Below are 26,091 nucleotides of genomic sequence, written 5' to 3'. Positions count from 1 at the left end.
AGAGTTCAGGTTGACTAAAACCGTAGAGTACAGGTTGACTAAAGCCGTAGAGTACAGGTTGACTAAAACCATAGAGTACAGGTTGACTAAAACCATAGAGTACAGGTTGACTAAAGCCGTAGAGTTCAGGTTGACTAAAACCGTAGAGTACAGGTTGACTAAAACCGTAGGTTGACTAAAGCCGTAGGTTGACTAAAGCCGTAGAGTTCAGGTTGACTAAAACCATAGAGTACAGGTTGACTAAAGCCGTAGAGTTCAGGTTGACTAAAGCCGTAGAGTTCAGGTTGACTAAAGCCGTAGGTTGACTAAAGCCGTAGAGTACAGGTTGACTAAAGCCGTAGAGTTCAGGTTGACTAAAGCCGTAGGTTGACTAAAGCCGTAGAGTACAGGTTGACTAAAGCCGTAGAGTTCAGGTTGACTAAAGCCGTAGAGTTCAGGTTGACTAAAGCCGTAGGTTGACTAAAGCCGTAGAGTACAGGTTGACTAAAGCCGTAGGTTGACTAAAGCCGTAGAGTACAGGTTGACTAAAACCGTAGAGTTCAGGTTGACTAAAGCCGTAGAGTACAGGTTGACTAAAGCCGTAGGTTGACTAAAGCCGTAGAGTTCAGGTTGACTAAAGCCGTAGAGTTCAGGTTGACTAAAGCCGTAGGTTGACTAAAGCCGTAGAGTTCAGGTTGACTAAAGCCGTAGAGTTCAGGTTGACTAAAGCCGTAGGTTGACTAAAGCCATAGAGTACAGGTTGACTAAAACCGTAGGTTGACTAAAGCCATAGAGTTCAGGTTGACTAAAGCCGTAGGTTGACTAAAGCCGTAGGTTGACTAAAGCCATAGAGTTCAGGTTGACTAAAGCCGTAGGTTGACTAAAGCCGTAGAGTACAGGTTGACTAAAACCGTAGAGTTCAGGTTGACTAAAGCCGTAGAGTTCAGGTTGACTAAAGCCGTAGAGTTCAGGTTGACCAGAGCCGTAGAGTTCAGGTTGACTAAAGCCGTAGAGTACAGGTTGACTAAAACCGTAGGTTGACTAAAGCCGTAGAGTTCAGGTTGACTAAAGCCGTAGAGTACAGGTTGACTAAAACCGTAGGTTGACTAAAACCGTAGAGTTCAGGTTGACTAAAGCTGTAGGTTGACTAAAGCCGTAGAGTTCAGGTTGACTAAAGCCGTAGGTTGACTAAAGCCGTAGAGTTCAGGTTGACTAAAGCCGTAGAGTTCAGGTTGACTAAAGCCGTAGGTTGACTAAAGCCATAGAGTACAGGTTGACTAAAACCGTAGGTTCACTAAAGCCGTAGGTTGACTAAAGCCGTAGAGTTCAGGTTGACTAAAGCCGTAGGTTGACTAAAGCCATAGAGTTCAGGTTGACTAAAACCGTAGAGTACAGGTTGACTAAAACCGTAGGTTGACTAAAGCCATAGAGTACAGGTTGACTAAAACCGTAGGTTGACTAAAGCCGTAGAGTTCAGGTTGACTAAAGCCGTAGGTTGACTAAAGCCGTAGAGTTCAGGTTGACTAAAGCCGTAGGTTGACTAAAGCCGTAGAGTACAGGTTAACTAAAACCATAGAGTACAGGTTGACTAAAACCATAGAGTACCGGTTGACTAAAACCATAGAGTACAGGTTGACTAAAACCATAGAGTACAGGTTGACTAAAATCATAGAGTACAGGTGGACTAAAACCATAGAGTACAGGTTGACTAAAACCATAGAGTACAGGTTGACTAAAGCCGTAGGTTGACTAAAGCCGTAGAGTACAGGTTGACTAAAGCCATAGCTGATATGGCTGACTTGCTTAAACAAATGTGGTTTCTATTGACAATTGAGATGTACAAGCTATGGCATAAGGGGACGACGAGCCGATAAGATGCCATCCGTAATTTTGAATAAGACATTAATGAGCTAGCTAAGATGAACGTAGTCAATGTAACTATTTGTTCAGCACTTTTGAAATGTACAGCGACAGAATGCAGAACATGGGCTGTTCTCACAGTGTTCTCCCTGTACAACAAGTCATAACCGTAGGATAAATCAAGGGGCACATAAGCAGACAATGAAAGCGCTTACAATATTTGAAGATGGCATTTCTCTAAAACAGGCTATATGTGCACAGGCTACGTGTGCACCACCAAGTCAGAACAGTAGGCTAAATAATGAGAGGAAAAGGGACCAAGTTATTAGGGTGAGGCACATGGGCTAGTAACAGTTTACTACACAACATACACTTAGTATTACTTTCTTAGCTGCAGTATACACTTCTCCCTTGCATATTACATCATTTATGCAGCAGCATTCAAGACGTTTTTGGACTTTTGTGCTGTGCTCACTTGAACAGGAAGGTGGGCCGGTGGTCCTTGTGGGCAAATTATGGCATCAAAGCCTGGAAATCTCTGGATTTATGGTGCTTTCAAGACAACTGGGAACTCCGAAAAATACAAGGTTGAATCATGACATCCGTGATCTTCAGGTCGGAGCTCTAGAAAGAGGCCCGAGTTCTCGACTTGGAATTCTGAGTTGGATGACCGTTCAAAGCGTATTTTCCCAGTCAGAGCTCGTTGTTTTCAGAGTTCCCAGTTGTCTTGAACTCATTGATGTCTGAGATTTCCCAGTTCCGAATTTCCAGTTGTTTTGAACGCGGCAGATGTCATGCTAGATTGACCGCATGGCCACTGTATTCAACCTTTTCTGGCCCATGGTGTTGAATGTTTATTCTTTTAAGCTTGGAAAAGAGACCCTTAAACCCAGATTTGGACCACACATCCACTCCACTGAATAGCAGGCTAGTGATTGCTTTGCAATGCTTGAGGTTAGCCACTGACTCCTTCCAAATCACTCATTGTTGAATTTGCGATTTCCATCTTGTTGTCATTTTTATGTCCAATGGCCAATGAGCACCAATAGGTTTTATTTAGAATTTCTCTTCATATGACAAGGATTGAAAAGGATTGGCTAGTAGAGTGTCGATGTGATTCATGATTTGATTTGATTTGATGATGACTGCTAGCTAAGATTTTAAAAGTATGATGTTGACATGATCAGTCCAATCAAAGCTATGGTTGAAATAACGTGATTTGACGTCATTTTATTTGTGGCCAATGACCTTGAGCCTTCTTGGATGGGCACTTCTATGTAAATTTATGGCAGCACCCAAGGGGCCTGAACTCCCCGTAGATTTTGCAGTGATGTAGTGTCCCCATGAGTGACAGAACACTGAGCTGATCACGGCACAACTAGAGAACATTACCAACCCCTACGCTCCGGATTTTCCACAGGCTGCCCCACCACCACAGAATGCACTGAGCTAGGATGAAACACCTGCATTTTGGAGCTGCATTCTTTTTTAGCTAAACAGGTGGGGCTCAAGACAGGTGTGGCAGAGCCCTTGGTCAGTCCAGTGTTGTGCCATGTGATCTCCTTGGGTGCTTGACGTCAAACAGATCCGCTTCAGAGCTGTCTGTTTAGCTTGCTAGTCGGCCTGAACAGTCGACACCAAACGACTTGGGAAACCCAACTTCAACTTGATACATGAGCAAAGTAATTGGGAAATAAATTAGTAGCAATACTATATCTTGAGTTGAGTGGAATATACTTGCTAAAGTTAGCTAGATAATTACTTGTTAGCCAGCAACGTTTTGTCTGTAACACGAAAAGCAGACTGTCGGCTCCTAGCTAAGTAACACCATAGTCCACCACGAGCTAATTGTTTTTATTCACCTCTCCACAAAGTGTCTGGTATGTGTTTGCATGGTATGAGGGAGTTAACCCCAATGTATCACAGAAGAGGTGGATTATTTGCAGTGTGGCTATGATCTAACACGTTTGTTCATCATGCACTAGGACCTGGCCATCATTTAATATAGCTTCATATAATGACTCCATTGTTGGGAATAACATGTGGCTACACACATAATAATGTCATAACGATTCTAACATGAAAAGAAAGGAATTACTAGTGGGCTAGTTAAGCTAAACAGGTCAACATGTCATCCTCGTACACACAGGATAAACAGGAGGACTGAGGACAAAGCTACTGCATGCATTCACCAAACATTTAACTGAGGAAAACGGGTTTGTTTTCTACTAGTTATACTAGTTGTCTGATTGGGAACTACCGTTGTCTATCAAATTACAGTGTCAAATTATTTCAATTTGTCATTGGAAGTTTTATTGAGTACAGTCAGTAATACAGCAGTCAAATCCCGTAGGGAGTCTCATCAGATCACATGTTATCAGCAAGCCAGAGCAGTCAAATCACATAGGGAGTCTCATCAGATCACATGTTATCAGCAAGCCAGAGCAGTCAAATCCCGTAGGGAGTCTCATCAGATCACATGTTATCAGCAAGCCAGAGCAGTCAAACCACATAGGGAGTCTCATCAGATCACATGTTATCAGCAAGCCAGAGCAGTCAAACCACGTAGGGAGTCTCATCAGATCACATGTTATCAGCAAGCCAGAGCAGTCAAATCCCGTAGGGAGTCTCATCAGATCACATGTTATCAGCAAGCCAGAGCAGTCAAATCACATAGGGAGTCTCATCAGATCACATGTTATCAGCAAGCCAGAGCAGTCAAATCCCATAGGGAGTCTCATCAGATCACATGTTATCAGCAAGCCAGAGCAGTCAAATCACGTAGGGAGTCTCATCAGATCACATGTTATCAGCAAGCCAGAGACATCTGTGGAAAGAGCACAAGTAGAACAAAGATATATGTCAAAACAGAATAAATGTATCATTCAACATAAGATTCCACCTCAAACAATGACATGAGCTCTGTCCCAATTCAGCTCACCTCCTCACTTCCTCTCTATTCGCATCCTTCTCAGAACCCATTGGAGGTCTGAGGGGAGGAACCTTGTGTCCTCTCCTCCGATGGGGTTTTAGAAGGAGGCACGGAAAAAGGATGCAAGGAGTCGAGGAAGATAAAATGGCACAGCGCTGTTGCATGTTTGCCTCAATATGAAATGGCAGATTTCACTATGTGGGACTGAGCAGAGGTGTATAATCCACACCATTCGTCAGTATTATTGAGCCATAAGAAACCCTCCTTAGTTAGTTAACACATATATGAACATACACATGTTTAAGCAGTCATACATGACTGTTGGCAGTACGGTGCCATAACCTTTAGCTTCATGGTGCAGCAGAGCTGACACGCTGAAGATGAACTTGTGGTAGATGTCTGTGGAGGGGGTCTTGACCACCATCTGGCTGTTCTCCAGACACCGGTAATGCTGGAAGTTGGGCTTCAGCACAATCTATAGAGAGAACAGAAAGATACTGAAGATGGAATTAGATTTAGTATGGAGTCGAAGGGCTGAATCCCAATTTAAAATCCTTGTAGCCTAACATTTTATGCAACGACATCAATGCATGATTTACGCAATAGTCTCAGTTGTGTGTGAGGGGACTAACCGAGTCGATGAGTATGTCTGGGGACTGGACATCACTGAATGCAGAGTAGAGGGGCAAGCTCAGTCGAACAGTGTAGTCCATCCCTGCCTTGAAACACTGGTCTGGGGAGCACCACATATCTGAGGAGTCGAGAGAGAGAGGGGGGGGGGGAGAGGGAGGGAGGGAGGGAGAGAGAGGGAGAGAGGGAGGGAGAGAGGGAGAGAGAGAGAGGGGGGGGGGAGAGGGAGAGAGAGAGAGGGGGGAGAGAGAGGGGAGGGAGAGAGAGAGAGAGGGAGAGAGGGAGGGAGAGAGGGAGGGAGAGAGAGGGGGGAGAGAGAGGGAGAGACAGTGAGAGAGGGAGAGAGAGGGAGAGAGGGAGAGAGAGAGAGATGTCACAAAACACTGCACTAAATTACACACAAGAAATATGTGTGCGAACATAACACAGGTCTGTAATACAGTGAGTTTACAGACTGAATAGAGTTATATACACAACACGTATATCCTACCCTACACTTACATATACAGGCCTATTACTCACTCTCTCACATGCAACACAGAGAGAGAGAGAGAGAGAGAGAGACTAGGTGTGTGTTTACCGTGATCCAGGGTGGAGAGATATCATCTAGTTGTGGTCATCAGGCATGGTGTTGGTTCAGCGGCTGTTTGTTGAGATCACTCTGGGACGCATCACTGTCATCAACACCTCCTCCCACTGGTCCGGTAACTACGCCAACACAACAGGTACATAGACATTGGAGTTTGATACCCCTGGTCAGGACTCCACTGAGGAAGGTGGGTGGATACATACGTGCTGAGTTGTGTAAGGCACAAGATGAGTTAGAGAACTCCCATGAAGGCCTCCTGAGTGGCTCAGTGGTCTAGGGCACTGCATCGCAGTGTGTGAGGCATCACTACAGACCTGGGATCGATCCCAGACTGTGTCACAACCAGCTGTGACCAGGAGTCCCATAAGGTGGCCAGGAGTCCTATAAGGTGACCAGGAGTCCCATAAGGTGACCAGGAGAGGGGGGGTTTGGCCAGGGCACCTCTTCTCCAGGGCACCTCTTCCCCAGTGAGGGCCTTTCCTGTCTGTTCTCATCCGGTCTCTGCCTTCTCCACCACTCCATCCCAGTCATGCTGGTCTTCCAAGTCCTCCTTCCATACTAACCCCTCGTTAACTTGGCTAGTTAGCTACAATGCTCCCGGTTAAACCAAAGATACTGGTAACTTTTATATATAGTTAACTACTAACTAGCTAGAGTTCATTGGCTAGAATTTTCACCTGTAATAAAATTATAGAACAAGATTGCTGTTAGTAGAGCAGGAGTTTTTGTTGTGGGAGGAGAAATCCATGTGAGGATGTGGTGAACAGAACCATACCCAAATCTGCTCTCAAATTAATATATTTGCGTGCAACAATGATGTTCTTCTCACTCAAAGTCACAATTGCAACTCGGGTTTAATTTGCCCCCGCTGCCTGTGTACTCGCTGCACTCATCCTCTGCTCGCTCAACAACATTCTGGCTCTCGACTGGTCTGTGTACTCGCTGCACTCATCCTCTGCTCGCTCAACAACATTCTGGCTCTCGACTGGTCTGTGTACTCGCTGCACTCATCCTCTGCTCGCTCAACAACATTCTGGCTCTCGACTGGTCTGTGTACTCGCTGCACTCATCCTCTGCTCGCTCAACCACATTCTGGCTCTCGACTGGTCTGTGTACTCGCTGCACTGAGACCGAGGACGTCACCGACTCTCTTTTAATGTGAGTGGGTTTAATGTGAGCGGGTTTAATGTGAGCGGGTTTAACGTGAGCGGGTTTAATGTGAGCCGGTTTAATGTGAGTGGGTTTAATGTGAGCGGGTTTAATGTGAGCCGGTTTAACGTGAGCCGGTTTAATGTGAGCCGGTTTAACGTGAGTGGGTTTAATGTGAGTGGGTTTAATGTGAGCCGGTTTAACGTGAGCCGGTTTAATGTGAGCAAGTTTAACGTGAGCTGGTTTAACGTGAGTGGGTTTAATATAAGTGGGTTTAACGTGAGCTGGTTTAACGTGAGTGGGTTTAATATAAGTGGGTTTAACGTGAGTGGGTTTAATATAAGTGGGTTTAACGTGAGTGGGTTTAACGTGAGTGGGTTTAACGTGAGCGGGTTTAACGTGAGTGGGTTTAACGTGAGTGGGTTTAACGTGAGTGGGTTTAATATAAGTGGGTTTAACGTGAGCTGGTTTAATATAAGTGGGTTTAACGTGAGTGGGTTTAACGTGAGTGGGTTTAACGTGAGTGGGTTTAATGGGAGTGGGTTTAACGTGAGTGGGTTTAACGTGAGTGGGTTTAACGTGAGTGGGTTTAACGTGAGTGGGTTTAATGTGAGTGGGTTTAACGTGAGTGGGTTTAACGTGAGTGGGTTTAACGTGAGTGGGTTTAATGTGAGCGGGTCAGAGATGTAATCTGAGGGCTACTGATCCCGTCTTTGAGCGTCCCAGACGTCCTGATATTTTCAAACCTGTTTGATTTTATCGGCACAAAATCTGCAATGCTCTTCTAGTGTGAGATGTACAACGACAGGTTCTGAGAACGGTGTTCAGCAATAGCCAATGAGAGGTCTCCAGAGAAGAAGCCAGGGAGATGATGAGGTTGTATTGCACATAACCTAACGTAGCAGGAGTAAAATAAACGTAGATCCCCTAGGTACTGGTCTGTTCTGGACGAGAATATTAACAAAAAGGAGCCTTAACGTCTTTCCAGCATCCGGTTGGTGTGGACTCGGCAGAGGCTCTATCACATATAGTATTCTTAATGGTATGGTATCTCATCACCCAGAATGTGTATACTGAGTCTCAGACAGGAGTGATGACTCGCCCCACTACTGCTATGTATTTATCCTTTACTTTGTTTAGACTAAATCAAAGACAAAGTGAAATTGTTACAGCTCAGAAGTTCACAAGTAATATTATTCAATACAACATGTAAGTTATTGGCTAAGTATTTCAACTCTTTATGGCATGAATGCCTGACTGAAATGTTTATGAGCCACAGCTCGTTCTAGCTAATCTAGTAACATCATCCCAGTATCACATCATTGTTTTGGCGAGACAGCGTGGTATGGAGAATCCTCACGACCAAGTGAAGAATGTTGTAGTGTGTGACCCCTGTACTGTGCCACATCGTTTACGTTGGCAAGACAAACAAATACAGGAAAGATGATTGTTTATGAGAGGCTCAGCGATGTTAGGATTTAGAAAGTCGTGTAGTGTATGCCTGGCAGAAGCCTAACTACAGTAATAGATGTTACTGTTTCATTAGGGAGCCACAAACATAATGTCAACAAATGGAATCACTGAATACATGTTATGTATATAATTTAATCAGCCACAGACCAGAAAGAAGCTAAACAAATCATTTTGTATTCGAATTTCACATTGTTTAAAGTTGAGAGATATTCAGGCAAGGGAATGAGACTGGGGTATACGTCCAGGACAATATAGGAAAGACAGCCTCATGTATAAACCCCTAAGACCAAGGACATCCAAAACCCATCAGAGGAACTGTTTTTAATTAAACCAGCTACCCAAATCATTCATGTCAGTGGTTGACAGTATACAGGTATTATTGCTATTATTGCTATCGATCAGTTTCCTATATGTCATTCAGGTAAGTTTAGTAGATTGGTTTGGTATCATCGTTGGTGTAGTTGGTTGGCCAGCAAGCAAAAGTTGACGTTACATGTCGTTCACTTCAGGGAAAACTGGTCCAGCCACTAACTGTAGTTGAAATAAAGGGTTATCGGTTCAATGTGGAAGTGCATCGGACATGCCTTGCACTTTGAACCCACTCCCACCATGACGTATAGCACTGCCCACCAGGCGAAATGGAGTGGAAAGAGTGTGTCCCGAAGGAGAAACAGAGAGAGAGAGAGAAGCCTGTGGGTTTCATGTTGGACAAAGATGAAGGCAATGTAGGTGGATGGATATTACAGTGGATGGGTTGGCTGGCCATGTGCCACACCTCAGGCTGGTTGATACTTCCACCCAAGACAGAGGTGGATAAAGAGCAGGAATTCACTGGTGAAGTGAAATACTGTGGTCTCAATGCAGAGTGAAGGATGGCTAAGGCATAGTCAACAGAAAGAGGAGCTCACCTACAGCACCTGACTGAACTGACTGACATTCACTCCAGAAAGACATTCCCTTGTCTCCATCCAGAAAGACATTCCCTTGTCTCCATCCAGAAAGACATTCCATTGTCTCCATCCAGAAAGACATTCCCTTGTCTCATCCAGAAAGACATTCCCTTGTCTCCATCCAGAAAGACATTCCCTTGTCTCCATCCAGAAAGACATTCCCTTGTCTCCATCCAGAAAGACATTCCCTTGTCTCATCCAGAAAGACATTCCCTTGTCTCCATCCAGAAAGACATTCCCTTGTCTCCATCCAGAAAGACATTCCCTTGTCTCCATCCAGAAAGACATTCCCTTGTCTCCATCCAGAAAGACATTCCCTTGTCTCCATCCAGAAAGACATTCCCTTGTCTCCATCCAGAAAGACATTCCCTTGTCTCCATCCTGAAAGACATTCCCTTGTCTCCATCCAGAAAGACATTCCCTTGTCTCCATCCAGAAAGACATTCCCTTGTCTCATCCAGAAAGACATTCCCTTGACTCCATCCAGAAAGACATTCCCTTGTCTCCATCCAGAAAGACATTCCCTTGTCTCATCCAGAAAGACATTCCCTTGTCTCCATCCAGAAAGACATTCCCTTGTCTCCATCCTGAAAGACATTCCCTTGTCTCCATCCAGAAAGACATTCCCTTGTCTCCATCCAGAAAGACATTCCCTTGTCTCCATCCAGAAAGACATTCCCTTGTCTCCATCCAGAAAGACATTCCCTTGTCTCCATCCAGAAAGACATTCCCTTGTCTCATCCAGAAAGACATTCCCTTGTCTCCATCCAGAAAGACATTCCCTTGTCTCCATCCAGAAAGACATTCCCTTGTCTCCATCCAGAAAGACATTCCCTTGTCTCCATCCTGAAAGACATTCCCTTGTCTCATCCAGAAAGACATTCCCTTGTCTCCATCCAGAAAGACATTCCCTTGTCTCCATCCAGAAAGACATACCCTTGTCTCCATCCAGAAAGACATTACCTTGACTCCATCCAGAAAGACATTACCTTGACTCCATCCGTGTGTCCATGTTGGGACCAGAGTTGATGACATTAACCTGTTCCAGACCAGCTCTCACCCTCCCAACCCCATGAGTCAGCCAACATGCAGGGAAATGTAAGCAAGCTAAGCTCTTAAGCCCTCCAGGGGTGTCTGCTGCTCTCCCAGGCCCTGGTAGAACGTTGGGAGAACATGGGTAGAACGTTACAACAGGGTCTCGTGTTCTAATTCCTAATTCTATGGTCTGGTGCATCAGTGTGGTCTGCCGGTGAGTGGAGAACGCTCTGTCTTTCACCATCTATTTCTCAGTACTGAAACGTTGGTTTGATTTTCCTAATAGGTTTTCAGTCAAAACTTTAAACATGTTAGTCATGAAGCAAGCTGTCTGGCTGTCTGGGTAGCAGAAAAATTTAATGTAAAATGTAAAACTCAAAACAGACTGTATTTTGCACACGCAAACACATGCACACACGCGTACTTACTCACTACGCACATGTACTCACACACACACGCATACACTTTCCCTCTCTCTCACACACACACACAAATACACACACACACTCTCGCTTTCTCTCTCACACACACACACACACATACACACACACTCTCGCTTTCTCTCTCTCTCTCACACACACACACACACACTCACACACACACACACACACACACACACACACACACACACACACACACACACACACACACACACACACACACACACCCAGGAGGGAGTGGATGGCGAGAGCCAGAGAATTCCTTTAATCAAGCTGTTTACTCTTGGGAGATCAATGCATCACTCGCTTGGGAACATTTCTCCCCTTTTAAGAGAAAATATGAAATTATATTAAATTAGAGGCAGCAGCAGCAGCAGGCCTCATCAGACACTTCCAGACTAAAGACACCCTTGGTCTTGAATCACTGTATAATTTCCATATGCAAACGTAATGCTGCTGCTGCCTGGGAGCAGACTGGGGTGACGCCGTCTCCCTCTCTCTCGCTCTCTTTGTCAATCTTTTTCGACTCTTTTCTCTCTCTCTCTCCTTCCCTTTCTCCCCCTCTCTCTCTCTCTCTCTCTCTCTCTCTCTCTCTCTCTCTCTCTCTCTCTCCCTCTGTCTCCCTCTCTCTCTCACTCTCTCTCTCTCTCTCTCGCTCTCTCTCGCCCTCCCTCCCTCTCTCTCGCTCTCTCTCGCCCTCTGTCTCCCTCTCCCTCTCCCTCTCTCTCTCTCTCTCTCTCTCTCTCTCTCTCTCTCCATCTCTCTCTCCCTCTCTCTCTCTCTCTCTCTCTCCCTCTCTCTCTCTCCCTGTCTGTCTCCCTCTCTCTCTCTCCCTCCCTGTCTGTCTCCCTCTCTCTCACTCTCTCTCTCTCCCTCTCTCTCTCTCTCTCTCTCTCTCCATCGCTCTCACTATCTCTCACTCTCTCTCCCACTCCCTCTCTCTATCCCTCTCTCTCTCCCTCTCCCTCTCTCTCCCTCTCTCTCTCTCCCTCGCTCTCTCTCTCTCCCTCTCACTCTCTCTCCCACTCTCTCGCTCTCTCTCCCTCCCCCTCTCTCTCTCGCTCTCTCTCGCCCTCTGTCTCCCTCTCTCCCTCTCCCTCTCCCTCCCTCCCTTTCTCTCTCTCTCTCTCTCTCTCTCTCCCTCTCTCTCTCTCTCTCCATCTCTCTCTCCCTCTCTCCCTCTCCCTCTCTCTCTCTCTCCCTCTCTCTCTCTCCCTGTCTGTCTCCCTCTCTCTCTCTCCCTCCCTGTCCCTCTCTCTCACTCTCTCTCCCTCTCTCTCTCTCTCTCTCTCTCTCCATCTCTCTCACTATCTCTTACTCTCTCTCCCACTCCCTCTCTCTATCCCTCTCCCTCTCTCTCCCTCTCTCTCTCTTTCCCTCCCTGTCTGTCTCCCTCTCTCTCTCTCCCTCCCTGTCTGTCTCCCTCTCTCTCACTCTCTCTCTCTCCCTCTCTCTCTCTCTCTCTCTCTCTCTCCATCTCTCTCACTATCTCTCACTCTCTCTCCCACTCCCTCTCTCTATCCCTCTCTCTCCCTCTCCCTCTCTCTCCCTCTCTCTCCCTCTCTCTCTCTCTCTCCCTCTCACTCTCTCTCCCACTCTCTCTCTCTCTCCCTCCCCCCCTCTCTCTCGCTCTCTCTCGCCCTCTGTCTCCCTCTCTCCCTCTCCCTCTCCCTCCCTTTCTCTCTCTCTCTCTCTCTCTCTCTCTCTCTCTCTCCTCTCTCTCTCTCCATCTCTCTCTCCCTCTCTCCCTCTCCCTCTCTCTCTCTCCCTCTCTCTCTCTCCCTGTCTGTCTCCCTCTCTCTCCCTCCCTGTCTGTCTGTCTCTCTCTCTCTCACTCTCTCTCACTCTCTCTCTCTCTCTCTCTCTCTCTCTCTCTCTCTCTCCATCTCTCTCACTATCTCTCACTCTCTCTCCCACTCCCTTTCTCTATCCCTCTCCCTCTCTCTCCCTCTCTCTCTCTCTCCCTCTCTCTCACTCTCTCCCTCTCCCCCTCTCTCTCTCTCTCTCATCTCCCTCATTGCCCACTGAGATGTAAATAGGAGCGTAGTGTAGCAGAGTGGGTCTAGACTTGTCAGAAAGCACGTGTTGATCACAGTGAAGTCAGAATGAAGGAAAGTCCCCTACTATGTGGCTGGGTGAGGTGGTCAAATCTACTGTACAGTGTGATATTGTCTGATACTGTTGTTCACACCTCAAGTACGAGGAGATATTACACATCTACAATGAGTTATAATGTAACACACATACTTATCATTTCCTTAATGGCTGACATTTCTCCATTCACCGCCTCTTTGAGTGTTTTGGCACAATAATTTGCCACACACACACACACACACACACACACACACACACACACACACACACACACACACAGTGCTTTACACCTCCCACCTACTGCACGGTACTGTTACCACTAATGGGCCCAGTGGCCCACCATTAAAGCCCATGTTTTAGAACTGTTGTTGGAGCTGCTTCTGAAACTGTCCTTCTCTCCTTGTCAACCTGTTTCTGCCTTCTGCTTCTGTATTCTGTTTCCTGTCTCCTGTTACATGTTCTAACTCTGTTTTCTCCTCTACAGGGTAGCACACTGAGGAAGAGGAAGATGTACGAAGAGTTCCTGAGCAAGGTCTCCATCCTCGGTGAGTGTGTGTGTGTGCGTATGCGTGCATACGTGTGTGTACATGTTGGTTTGTTGGAGATTGCATTTGATATGAGAGGCGTATGCGTGTTTTTATGTGTGTGTGTGCCTGTGTTTTTATGTGTGTGTGTGTACCTGTGTGTTTTTATGTGTGTGTGTACCTGTGTGTTTTTATGTGTGTGTGTACCTGTGTGTTTTTATGTGTGTGTGTGTACCTGTGTGTTTTTATGTGTGTGTGTACCTGTGTGTTTTTATGTGTGTGTGTGTACCTGTGTGTTTTTATGTGTGTGTGTACCTGTGTGTTTTTATGTGTGTGTGTACCTGTGTGTTTTTATGTGTGTGTGTGTGTACCTGTGTGTTTTTATGTGTGTGTGTACCTGTGTGTTTTTATGTGTGTGTGTACCTGTGTGTTTTTATGTGTGTGTGTACCTGTGTGTTTATATGTGTGTGTGTACCTGTGTGTTTTTATGTGTGTGTGTACCTGTGTGTTTTTATGTGTGTGTGTGTACCTGTGTGTTTTTATGTGTGTGTGTACCTGTGTGTTTTTATGTGTGTGTGTACCTGTGTGTTTTTATGTGTGTGTGTGTACCTGTGTGTTTTTATGTGTGTGTGTACCTGTGTGTTTTTATGTGTGTGTGTACCTGTGTGTTTTTATGTGTGTGTGTGTACCTGTGTGTTTTTATGTGTGTGTGTACCTGTGTGTTTTTATGTGTGTGTGTACCTGTGTGTTTTTATGTGTGTGTGTACCTGTGTGTTTTTATGTGTGTGTGTATCTGTGTGTTTTTATGTGTGTGTGTGTACCTGTGTGTTTTTATGTGTGTGTGTACCTGTGTGTTTTTATGTGTGTGTGTGTACCTGTGTGTTTTTATGTGTGTGTACCTGTGTGTTTTTATGTGTGTGTGTACCTGTGTGTTTTTATGTGTGTGTACCTGTGTGTTTTTATGTGTGTGTGTACCTGTGTGTTTTTATGTGTGTGTACCTGTGTGTTTTTATGTGTGTGTGTACCTGTGTGTTTTTATGTGTGTGTACCTGTGTGTTTTTATGTTAAATCAAATCAACGTGTATTGGTTGGTTACACAGATTTGCAGATGTTGTCGCAGGTGCAGAGAAATGCTTGTGTTTCTAGCTCCAACAGCTCCAACAGTGCAGCAATACCTAGCAATGAAATAACAAAACACACATCATCAAAACATAATACATATCAACATGAGCAATGTCAGAGTCTGGAATATAAATATATACACTGAGTGTACAAAACGTTAGGACCAAACAAATACAGGCACACACTTACAAAAACATACAGGTGTTTTTTAAACACAGACGCACACAACCTTATTGCAGGATAATGCAGTGCAGGAAATGTACAACTTTTTTTTAGGTTTAAAAACGGATTCTGAAGTCTGTAATTTCCACTTTGAAATGTCCAACTTGATTAGTCTATCTCTCTCTGTCTTTACAGTGTGTATGTGATGTGAGGGTCTATCTCTCTCTGTCTTTACAGTGTGTATGTGATGTGAGGGTCTATCTCTCTCTGTCTTTACAGTGTGTATGTGATGTGAGGGTCTCTCTCTCTCTGTCTTTACAGTGTGTATGTGATGTGAGGGGCTATCTCTCTCTGTCTTTACAGTGTGTATGTGATGTGAGGGTCTATCTCTCTCTGTCTTTACAGTGTGTATGTGATGTGAGGGTCTATCTCTCTCTGTCTTTACAGTGTGTATGTGATGTGAGGGTCTATCTCTCTCTCTGTCTTTACAGTGTGTATGTGATGTGAGGGTCTATCTCTCTCTGTCTTTACAGTGTGTATGTGATGTGAGGGTCTATCTCTCTCTGTCTTTACAGTGTGTATGTGATGTGAGGGTCTATCTCTCTCTCTGTCTTTACAGTGTGTATGTGATGTGAGGGTCTATCTCTGTCTGTCTTTACAGTGTGTATGTGATGTGAGGGTCTATCTCTCTGTCTTTACAGTGTGTATGTGATGTGAGGGTCTATCTCTCTGTCTTTACAGTGTGTATGTGATGTGAGGGTCTATCTCTCTGTCTTTACAGTGTGTATGTGATGTGAGGGTCTATCTCTCTGTCTTTACAGTGTGTATGTGATGTGAGGGTCTATCTCTGTCTGTCTTTACAGTGTGTATGTGATGTGAGGGTCTATCTCTCTCTGTCTTTACAGTGTGTATGTGATGTGAGGGTCCATCTCTATGTCTTTACAGTGTGTATGTGATGTGAGGGTCTATCTCTCTCTGTCTTTACAGTGTGTATGTGATGTGAGGGTCTATCTCTCTCTGTCTTTACAGTGTGTATGTGATGTGAGGGTCTATCTCTCTCTGTCTTTACAGTGTGTATGTGATGTGAGGGTCTATCTCTCTGTCTTTACAGTGTGTATGTGATGTGAGGGTCTATCTCTCTGTCTTTACAGTGTGTATGTGATGTGAGGGTCCATCTCTCTGTCTTTACAGTGTGTATGTGATGTGAGGGTCTATCTCTCTCTGTCTTTACAGTGTGTATGTGATGTGAGGGTCTATCTCTCTCTCTGTCTTTACAGTGTGTATGTGATGTGAGGGTCTATCTCTCGCTGTCTTTACAGTGTGTATGTGATGTGAGGGTCTATCTCTCTCTGTCTTTACAGTGTGTATGTGATGTGAGCGTCTATCTCTCTCTGTCTTTACAGTGTGTATGTGATGTGAGGGTATATCTCTCTCTGTCTTTACAGTGTGTATGTGATGTGAGGGTCTATCTCTCTCTGTCTTTACAGTGTGTATGTGATGTGAGGGTCTATCTCTCTCTGTCTTTACAGTGCGTATGTGATGTGAGGGTCTATCTCTCTCTGTCTTTACAGTGTGTATGTGATGTGAGGGTCTATCTCTCTCTGTCTTTACAGTGTGTATGTGATGTGAGGGTCTATCTCTCTCTGTCTTTACAGTGTGTATGTGATGTGATGGTCTATCTCTCTCTCTGTCTTTACAGTGTGTATGTGATGTGAGGGTCTATCTCTCTCTGTCTTTACAGTGTGTATGTGATGTGAGGGTCTATCTCTCTCTGTCTTTACAGTGTGTATGTGATGTGAGGGTCTATCTCTCTCTGTCTTTACAGTGTGTATGTGATGTGAGGGTCTATCTCTCTCTGTCTTTACAGTGTGTATGTGATGTGAGGGTCTATCTCTCTCTGTCTTTACAGTGTGTATGTGATGTGAGGGTCTATCTCTCTCTCTCTTTACAGTGTGTATGTGATGTGAGGGTCTATCTCTCTCTGTCTTTACAGTGTGTATGTGATGTGAGGGTCTATCTCTCTCTGTCTTTACAGTGTGTATGTGATGTGAGGGTCCATCTCTCTGTCTTTACAGTGTGTATGTGATGTGAGGGTCTATCTCTCTCTGTCTTTACAGTGTGTATGTTATGTGAGGGTCTATCTCTCTCTGTCTTTACAGTGTGTATGTGATGTGAGGGTCTATCTCTCTCTGTCTTTACAGTGTGTATGTGATGTGAGGGTCCATCTCTCTGTATTTACAGTGTGTATGTGATGTGAGGGTCTATCTCTCTCTGTCTTTACAGTGTGTATGTGATGTGAGGGTCTATCTCTCTCTGTCTTTACAGTGTGTATGTGATGTGAGGGTCCATCTCTATGTCTTTACAGTGTGTATGTGATGTGAGGGTCTATCTCTCTCTGTCTTTACAGTGTGTATGTGATGTGAGGGTCTATCTCTCTCTGTCTTTACAGTGTGTATGTGATGTGAGGGTCTATCTCTCTCTGTCTTTACAGTGTGTATGTGATGTGAGGGTCTATCTCTCTGTCTTTACAGTGTGTATGTGATGTGAGGGTCTATCTCTCTGTCTTTACAGTGTGTATGTGATGTGAGGGTCTTTCTCTGTCTGTCTTTACAGTGTGTATGTGATGTGAGGGTCTATCTCTCTCTGTCTTTACAGTGTGTATGTGATGTGAGGGTCCATCTCTCTGTCTTTACAGTGTGTATGTGATGTGAGGGTCTATCTCTCTCTGTCTTTACAGTGTGTATGTGATGTGAGGGTCTATCTCTCTCTGTCTTTACAGTGTGTATGTGATGTGAGGGTCTATCTCTCTCTCTGTCTTTACAGTGTGTATGTGATGTGAGGGTCTATCTCTCGCTGTCTTTACAGTGTGTATGTGATGTGAGGGTCTATCTCTCTCTGTCTTTACAGTGTGTATGTGATGTGAGCGTCTATCTCTCTCTGTCTTTACAGCGTGTATGTGATGTGAGGGTCTATCTCTCTCTGTCTTTACAGTGTGTATGTGATGTGAGGGTCTATCTCTCTCTGTCTTTACAGTGTGTATGTGATGTGAGGGTCTATCTCTCTCTGTCTTTACAGTGTGTATGTGATGTGAGGGTCTATCTCTCTCTGTCTTTACAGTGTGTATGTGATGTGAGGGTCTATCTCTCTCTGTCTTTACAGTGTGTATGTGATGTGAGGGTCTATCTCTCTCTGTCTTTACAGTGTGTATGTGATGTGAGGGTCTATCTCTCTCTGTCTTTACAGTGTGTATGTGATGTGATGGTCTATCTCTCTCTCTTTCTTTACAGTGTGTATGTGATGTGAGGGTCTATCTCTCTCTGTCTTTACAGTGTGTATGTGATGTGAGGGTCTATCTCTCTCTGTCTTTACAGTGTGTATGTAATGTGAGGGTCTATCTCTCTCTGTCTTTACAGTGTGTATGTGATGTGAGGGTCTATCTCTCTCTGTCTTTACAGTGTGTATGTGATGTGAGGGTCTATCTCTCTCTGTCTTTACAGTGTGTATGTGATGTGAGGGTCTATCTCTCTCTGTCTTTACAGTGTGTATGTGATGTGAGGGTCTATCTCTCTCTCTCTTTACAGTGTGTATGTGATGTGAGGGTCTATCTCTCTCTCTCTTTACAGTGTGTATGTGATGTGAGGGTCTATCTCTCTCTGTCTTTACAGTGTGTATGTGATGTGAGGGTCTATCTCTCTCTGTCTTTACAGTGTGTATGTGATGTGAGGGTCTATCTCTCTCTGTCTTTACAGTGTGTATGTGATGTGAGGGTCTATCTCTCTCTGTCTTTACAGTGTGTATGTGATGTGAGGGTCCATCTCTCTGTCTTTACAGTGTGTATGTGATGTGAGGGTCTATCTCTCTCTGTCTTTACAGTGTGTATGTGATGTGAGGGTCTATCTCTCTCTGTCTTTACAGTGTGTATGTGATGTGAGGGTCTATCTCTCTCTGTCTTTACAGTGTGTATGTGATGTGAGGGTCCATCTCTGTATTTACAGTGTGTATGTGATGTGAGGGTCTATCTCTCTCTGTCTTTACAGTGTGTATGTGATGTGAGGGTCTATCTCTCTCTGTCTTTACAGTGTGTATGTGATGTGAGGGTCCATCTCTATGTCTTTACAGTGTGTATGTGATGTGAGGGTCTATCTCTCTCTGTCTTTACAGTGTGTATGTGATGTGAGGGTCTATCTCTCTCTGTCTTTACAGTGTGTATGTGATGTGAGGGTCTATCTCTCTCTCTTTACAGTGTGTATGTGATGTGAGGGTCTATCTCTCTCTGTCTTTACAGTGTGTATGTGATGTGAGGGTCTATCTCTCTCTGTCTTTACAGTGTGTATGTTATGTGAGGGTCTATCTCTCTGTCTTTACAGTGTGTATGTGATGTGAGGGTCTATCTCTCTCTGTCTTTACAGTGTGTATGTGATGTGAGGGTCCATCTCTCTGTCTTTACAGTGTGTATGTGATGTGAGGGTCTATCTCTCTCTGTCTTTACAGTGTGTATGTGATGTGAGGGTCTATCTCTCTCTGTCTTTACAGTGTGTATGTGATGTGAGGGTCTATCTCTCTCTCTTTACAGTGTGTATGTGATATGAGGGTCTATCTCTCTCTGTCTTTACAGTGTGTATGTGATGTGAGGGTCTATCTCTCTCTGTCTTTACAGTGTGTATGTGATGTGAGGGTCTATCTCTCTCTGTCTTTACAGTGTGTATGTGATGTGAGGGTCTATCTCTCTCTGTCTTTACAGTGTGTATGTGATGTGAGGGTCTATCTCTCTCTGTCTTTACAGTGTGTATGTGATGTGAGGGTCTATCTCTCTCTGTCTTTACAGTGTGTATGTGATGTGAGGGTCTATCTCTCTCTGTCTTTACAGTGTGTATGTGATGTGAGGGTCTATCTCTCTCTCTTTACAGTGTGTATGTGATGTGAGGGTCTATCTCTCTCTGTCTTTACAGTGTGTATGTGATGTGAGGGTCTATCTCTCTCTGTCTTTACAGTGTGTATGTGATGTGAGGGTCTATCTCTCTGTCTTTACAGTGTGTATGTGATGTGAGGGCCCATCTCTCTCTTTACAGTGTGTATGTGATGTGAGGGTCTATCTCTCTCTGTCTTTACAGTGTGTATGTGATGTGAGGGTCCATCTCTCTGTCTTTACAGTGTGTATGTGATGTGAGGGCCCATCTCTCTCTTTACAGTGTGTATGTGATGTGAGGGTCTATCTCTCTCTGTCTTTACAGTGTGTATGTGATGTGAGGGTCTATCTCTCTCTGTCTTTACAGTGTGTATGTGATGTGAGGGCCCATCTCTCTCTTTACAGTGTGTATGTGATGTGAGGGTCTATCTCTCTCTGTCTTTACAGTGTGTATGTGATGTGAGGGTCTATCTCTCTCTGTCTTTACAGTGTGTATGTGATGTGAGGGTCTATCTCTCTCTGTCTTTACAGTGTGTATGTGATGTGAGGGTCTATCTCTCTCTGTCTTTACAGTGTGTATGTGATGTGAGGGTCTATCTCTCTCTGTCTTTACAGTGTGTATGTGATGTGAGGGTCTATCTCTCTCTGTCTTTACAGTGTGTATGTGATGTGAGGGTCTATCTCTCTCTGTCTTTACAGTGTGTATGTGATGTGAGGGTCTATCTCTCTCTGTCTTTACAGTGTGTATGTGATGTGAGGGTCTATCTCTCTCTGTCTTTACAGTGTGTATGTGATGTGAGGGTCTATCTCTCTCTGTCTTTACAGTGTGTATGTGATGTGAGGGTCCATATCTCTGTCTTTACAGTGTGTATGTGATGTGAGGGTCTATCTCTCTCTCAACCTACTTTCATGATACACTACATGACCAAAACTATGTGGACACCTGCTCCTCAAACATCTCATCTTGGTCCCCCTTTTGCTGCTATAACAGCCTCCAGTCTTCTGGGAAGTCTTTCCACTAGATGTTGGAACATTGTTGCGGGGACTTGCTTCCATTCAGCCACAAGAGCATTAGTGAGGTCAGGCTCTGATGTTGGGCGATTCGGCCTGGCTCGCAGTCGGTGTTCCAATTCATCCAAAAGGTGCTGGATGGGTTTGAGGTCAGGGCTCTGTGCAGGCCAGTCAAGTTCTTCCACACCAATCTCGACAAAAAAACATTTCTGTATGGACCTCGCTTTGTGCATGGGGGCATTGTCATGCTGAAACAGTACAGGGCCTTCCCCAAACTGTTGCTAAAAAGTTGGGATCACAGAATGGTCTAGAATGTCATTCCCTTCACTGGAACTAAGGGGTCTGTAGCCCGAACAATGAAAAACAACCCCAGACCATTATTCCTCCTCCACCAAACTTTTCCACTGCTCCAGATTTCAATGGACCAAGCTTTACACCACTGCAGCCAACGCTTGGCATTGCACATGGTGATCTTAGGCTTTGAGTGCTGCTGCTCGGCCATGGAAACCCATTTCAGGAAGCTCCCGACGAACAGTTCTTGTGTTGACTTTGCTTCTAGAGGCAGTTTGGAACTCGCTAGTGAGTGTTGCAACTGAGGACAGACGATTTTTGGGAGCGGTGTGGGTGTTTTACATTGGCACAGCAATCAGAAGGAAGGGTTAGGGCTTATTATTGATTCAAAAAAATATGTAGAATTGACCCTCCCCCAACCCTGTTAAGAGGAGCACAGGGCAGTTTCCCTTTTCTGACCCTGTTGCAGTGTGTGTGTGTGTGTGTGTGTGTGTGTGTGTGTGCGTGAGTGTGTGTGTAGAGGACATGCCTCCTGTGTGGGGTTATTATCTGGCTGAGTAAACACACAGGGCCTCTTTTCCTCCTCTTCCTCATCCTCCTCCTCCTCCTCACACAGGAGGCACACAGACACACAGGCAGACACACACACACACACACACTCTCTCTCTTTTACCCAGACACACACCCAATGACCAGTGTGCCCCCAGTGAAGGGGGTTAGTTAAGTGGGGTGAAGGCTCTGCAGAGTGTGAAATGATGATACTGTGAGGAGACTGACAGAGACTGAGGTAGCTGTTAGTTACTTCAACATCTTCTAGAGGATCTCACTATGGTGATACAACAGTCTAGAGCAGGGGTTTCTAACTCATTCCATGGAGAGCCTAGTGTCTGCTGGTTTTAGTTTATTCCTTTCAATTAAGCCCTAGACAACCAGGGGAGGGCAGTTCTTTAGTAATTAGTAAGCTTAACTCATCAATCAAGTACAAGGGAGGAGCGAAAACCTGCAGACTCTCGGTCCTCTGTGGAATGAGTTTGACATGTGGTCTAGAGAGAGAGACACATCGAGACACCGTTGCCCTAGAGCACACAAAAAAACACGATACATACCTCGGCCTAAACATCAGCACCACAGGTAACTTCCACAAAGCTGTGAACGATCTGAGAGACAAGGCAAGAAGGGCATTCTATGCCATCAAAAAGAACATAAAATTTGACATACCAATTCATACCAAACCCATTGCCCTTCATGGTTGTGTGGTCAGAGGTCCGCCCACCAACCAATAATTCACAAAATGGGACAAACACCAAATATCTTCAATGTGCAACTTAAAACACCAAGTAATGCAGAATTAGGCCGATACCCACTAATTATCCAAATCCAGAAAAGAGCGGTTAAATTCTACAACCACCTAAATGGAAGCGATTTCCAAACAAATCCATCACCTACAGAGAGATGAACCTGGAGAAGAGTCCCCTAAGCAAGCTGGTCCTGGGGCTCTGTTCACAAACACAAACAGACCCCACAGAGCCCCAGGACAGCAACACTATTAGACCCAACCAAATCATGAGAAAACAGAAAGATAATTACTTGACACATTGGAAAGAATTTAAAAAACAGAACAGAGTAAACTAGAATGCTATTTGGACCTAAACAGAGAGTACACAGTGGCAGAATACCTGACCACTGTGACTGACCCAAACTTAAGGAAAGCTTTGACTATGTACAGACTCAGTGAGCATAGCCTTGCTATTGAGACAGGCCTCAACCTGGCTCTCAAGAGAAGACAGGCTATGTGCACACTGCCACAAAATGAGGTGGAAACTGAGCTGCACAGATCCACAAGAAAAGAGCAACCAGTGAAGAACAAACACCATTGTAAATACAACCTATATTTATGTTTATTTATTTTCCATGTTGTACTTTAACTACTTGCACATCGTTACAACACTGTATGAATTTTGTGAGTGTAATGTTTACCTTTTCATTTTTATTGTTTATTTCACTTCTGTTTATGATCTACATCACTTGCTTTGGCAATGTTGCCGTGCCAATAACGCACACACACAACAAGCTCTCACAGTCCCACTGCAGAACCAGACGCTTGTCTGTAAACGTCAGATGTCGAAGGTTAAGTTTAGGCATTAATTCAGAATGGTTAGGTTGAGGGCTACATTTTGGGATAGGTATGGAGCCGCAGCTCACCCACACTCACATAACCCTTAACTTGAAAGGTAAACCTATGAATTGGATAATAATATTGGAGTTAAATTTAGTAAATGTGGTTGTCAGTGATGGTTCACTATACTATATATGGCTGAATTTTGCATTAATGTATTCAGCGCATTTCCAAGTATAAGACCTTTTTATAGCCAAGACCTGAAAATACCCTCACCTTCTAGAAACATCCACTCTGCTGAATCACTCCTTCAGAGCCCTGTGTAGCCTTCTACTGAAATGCTACTGTACTGCTACACAGTATACACACCCTGATGTGGTCATACACTATGAATGGTAGCTGTTAGTCCGGTCTCTTTACTTGGAAAATGGGGGAGAGGAGGGAGGATGAGGGAGGATGAGGGAGGGGGGAGAGGAGATGGAGGAGGAGGGGGGAGATGAGATGATGAGGAGGGAGATGGAGGAGGAGGAGGGGGAGAGCAGAGGGGGAATGGAGAGGAGGGAGGGGGGAGGAGAGGAGGGAGATGGGAGAGCAGGAGGGGGAATGGAGAGGAGGGAGGGGGGAGGAGAGGAGGGATGGAGGAAGATGGGGGGAGAGGGGGAGAAGAGGGACGGGGGAGAGGAGGGAGAACGGGAGGGAGAGGAGGGATGGGGAGAGGAGGAGGAGATGGGAGGGAGGTAATGTCTCTTGCTGAGTGGATTAGTGTGAGGTAGGAAGGAGGGGAGCCCCAATTAGATATGAGTGTTTAAACAGGAGCCATTATCTACTGTGGCCAGCACAGCGGGGGACGCTCACACACACACACACACACACACACACACACACACACACACACTTATTCCCCAACACTGCTGCATAGGGGCCAGTAGAAATCAGCACTGTCAGTGCCTTCCTATTTCCCCTCTGTCAATAAGCCAATTGGATATTCCCTACACCTACATTCTAACACTCAGCACCAATCATACTGGACACACAGTCTCCTCCCACAAACTGTATTAAAGAGATCATCTAATAGTCAGATCCTTGTGTGATGAAACCTCAACCCATTGACTGACTACAGTACACACTAACTCAAGTATGCATTGAGGGCCTGTCTCTCAACATAGGAATGTGTGTGTGTGTGTGTGTGTGTGTGTGTGTGTGTGTGTGTGTGTGTGTGTGTGTGTGTGTGTGTGTGTGTGTGTGTGTGTGTGTGTGTGTGTGTGTGTGTGTGTGTGTGTGTGTGTGTGTGTGTGTTCGTATGGCCTAATATTAGTGTTTGTCTCTGTTGTTGACCCTCTTGTCCCTCTGCAGAGTCTCTGGACAAGTGGGAGCGTCTGACTGTAGCTGATTCTCTGGAGCCAGTCCAGTTTGAGGACGGGGAGAAGATCGTGGTACAGGGAGACCCCGGAGATGACTTCTTCATCATCACAGAGGTACAGCAGTGTGTGTGTTTGTGTGTACGCATGTCTTTTTCTGGTTGTCACTAGCTTCCACAGCCACAAAGTCATCAATATGGCTAAACCTCACCTATTTCTACAATGTATCTTCTTAAAATTAGATTTGAACCCTAACCTTAACCACACTGCTAACCTTATGCCTAACCTTCACATTAAAATACAAACAAAAAGCTAATTTCTGTTGCCAATTTTGACTTTGTGGCTGTAGAATCTGACTTTGTGGCTGTAGAATCTGACTTTGTGGCTGTAGAATCTGACTTTGTGGCTGTAGAATCTGACTTTGTGGCTGTAGAATCTGACTTTGTGGCTGTAGAATCTGACTTTGTGGCTGTAGAACCTGACTTTGTGGCTGTAGAACCTGACTTTGTGGCTGTAGAATCTGACTTTGTGGCTGTAGAATCTGACTTTGTGGCTGTAGAATCTGACTTTGTGGCTGTAGAATCTGACTTTGTGGCTGTATAATCTGACTTTGTGGCTGTAGAATCTGACTTTGTGGCTGTAGAATCTGACTTTGTGGCTGTAGAATCTGACTTTGTGGCTGTAGAATCTGACTTTGTGTCACTGTGTCAGTGAGTGTGATGTGTGTGATGTGTCAGTGTGTCAGTGAGTGTGATGTGTCAGTGTGTTATGTGTCAGTGTGTCAGTGAATGTGATGTGTCAGTGTGTGTGATGTGTCAGTGTGTGTGATGTGTCAATGTGTCAGTGAGTGTGATGTGTCAGTGTGTCAGTGTGTGTGATGTGTCAGTGTGTCAGTGTGCGTGATGTGTCAATGTGTCAGTGTGTGTGATGTGTCAGTGTGTCAGTGAGTGTGATGTGTCAGTGAGTGTGATGTGTCAGTGTGTCAGTGAATGTGATGTGTCAGTGTGTGTGATGTGTCAGTGTGTGTGATGTGTCAATGTGTCAGTGAGTGTGATGTGTCAGTGTGTCAGTGTGTGTGATGTGTCAGTGTGTCAGTGTGTGTGATGTGTCAATGTGTCAGTGTGTGTGATGTGTCAGTGTGTCAGTGTGTGTGATGTGTCAGTGTGTCAGTGAGTGTGATGTGTCAGTGAGTGTGATGTGTCAGTGTGTCAGTGTGTGTGATGTGTCAATGTGTCAGTGTGTGTGATGTGTCAGTGTGTCAGTGAGTGTGATGTGTCAGTGAGTGTGATGTGTCAGTGTGTCAGTGAGTGTGATGTGTCAGTGAGTGTGATGTGTCATGTCTATGATGGAAGTCCAGTGTCTTGTTGTATATCAATACTTCCTCTTGTCTGAGATCAGAACTGATTACATCCTTATTGGCTCCAGGAGACAGACGAAGTGGCGTTGTGAGGTGTGTGTGTTTGTGTGCGT

The 26,091-nt window shown here is 45.0% G+C and overlaps 1 protein-coding gene across 3 annotated transcripts in view; it reads left to right on the top strand.

The window, feature by feature from the left end:
* Positions 1-26,091, top strand: part of LOC118938336 (cAMP-dependent protein kinase type I-beta regulatory subunit) — a 203,929-nt gene that overhangs the window by 150,726 nt on the left and 27,112 nt on the right. For all 3 annotated transcript variants that reach the window (XM_090197307.1, XM_090197308.1, XM_090197309.1), the window contains 2 exons: positions 13,616-13,676; positions 24,617-24,738. In XM_090197307.1, coding sequence (XP_090053433.1) covers positions 13,616-13,676; positions 24,617-24,738 — 183 coding nt within the window. The remainder of the gene's footprint in view (positions 1-13,615; positions 13,677-24,616; positions 24,739-26,091) is intronic.

This window comes from Oncorhynchus mykiss, chromosome 13 (genome assembly GCF_057628025.1).
Source record: "Oncorhynchus mykiss isolate SJ-2025 chromosome 13, ASM5762802v1, whole genome shotgun sequence".
Classification (NCBI taxonomy): domain Eukaryota; kingdom Metazoa; phylum Chordata; class Actinopteri; order Salmoniformes; family Salmonidae; genus Oncorhynchus; species Oncorhynchus mykiss.
The sequence above is the reverse complement of the archived record's forward strand: the minus strand, read 5'-3'. Positions and strand labels throughout refer to the sequence as shown.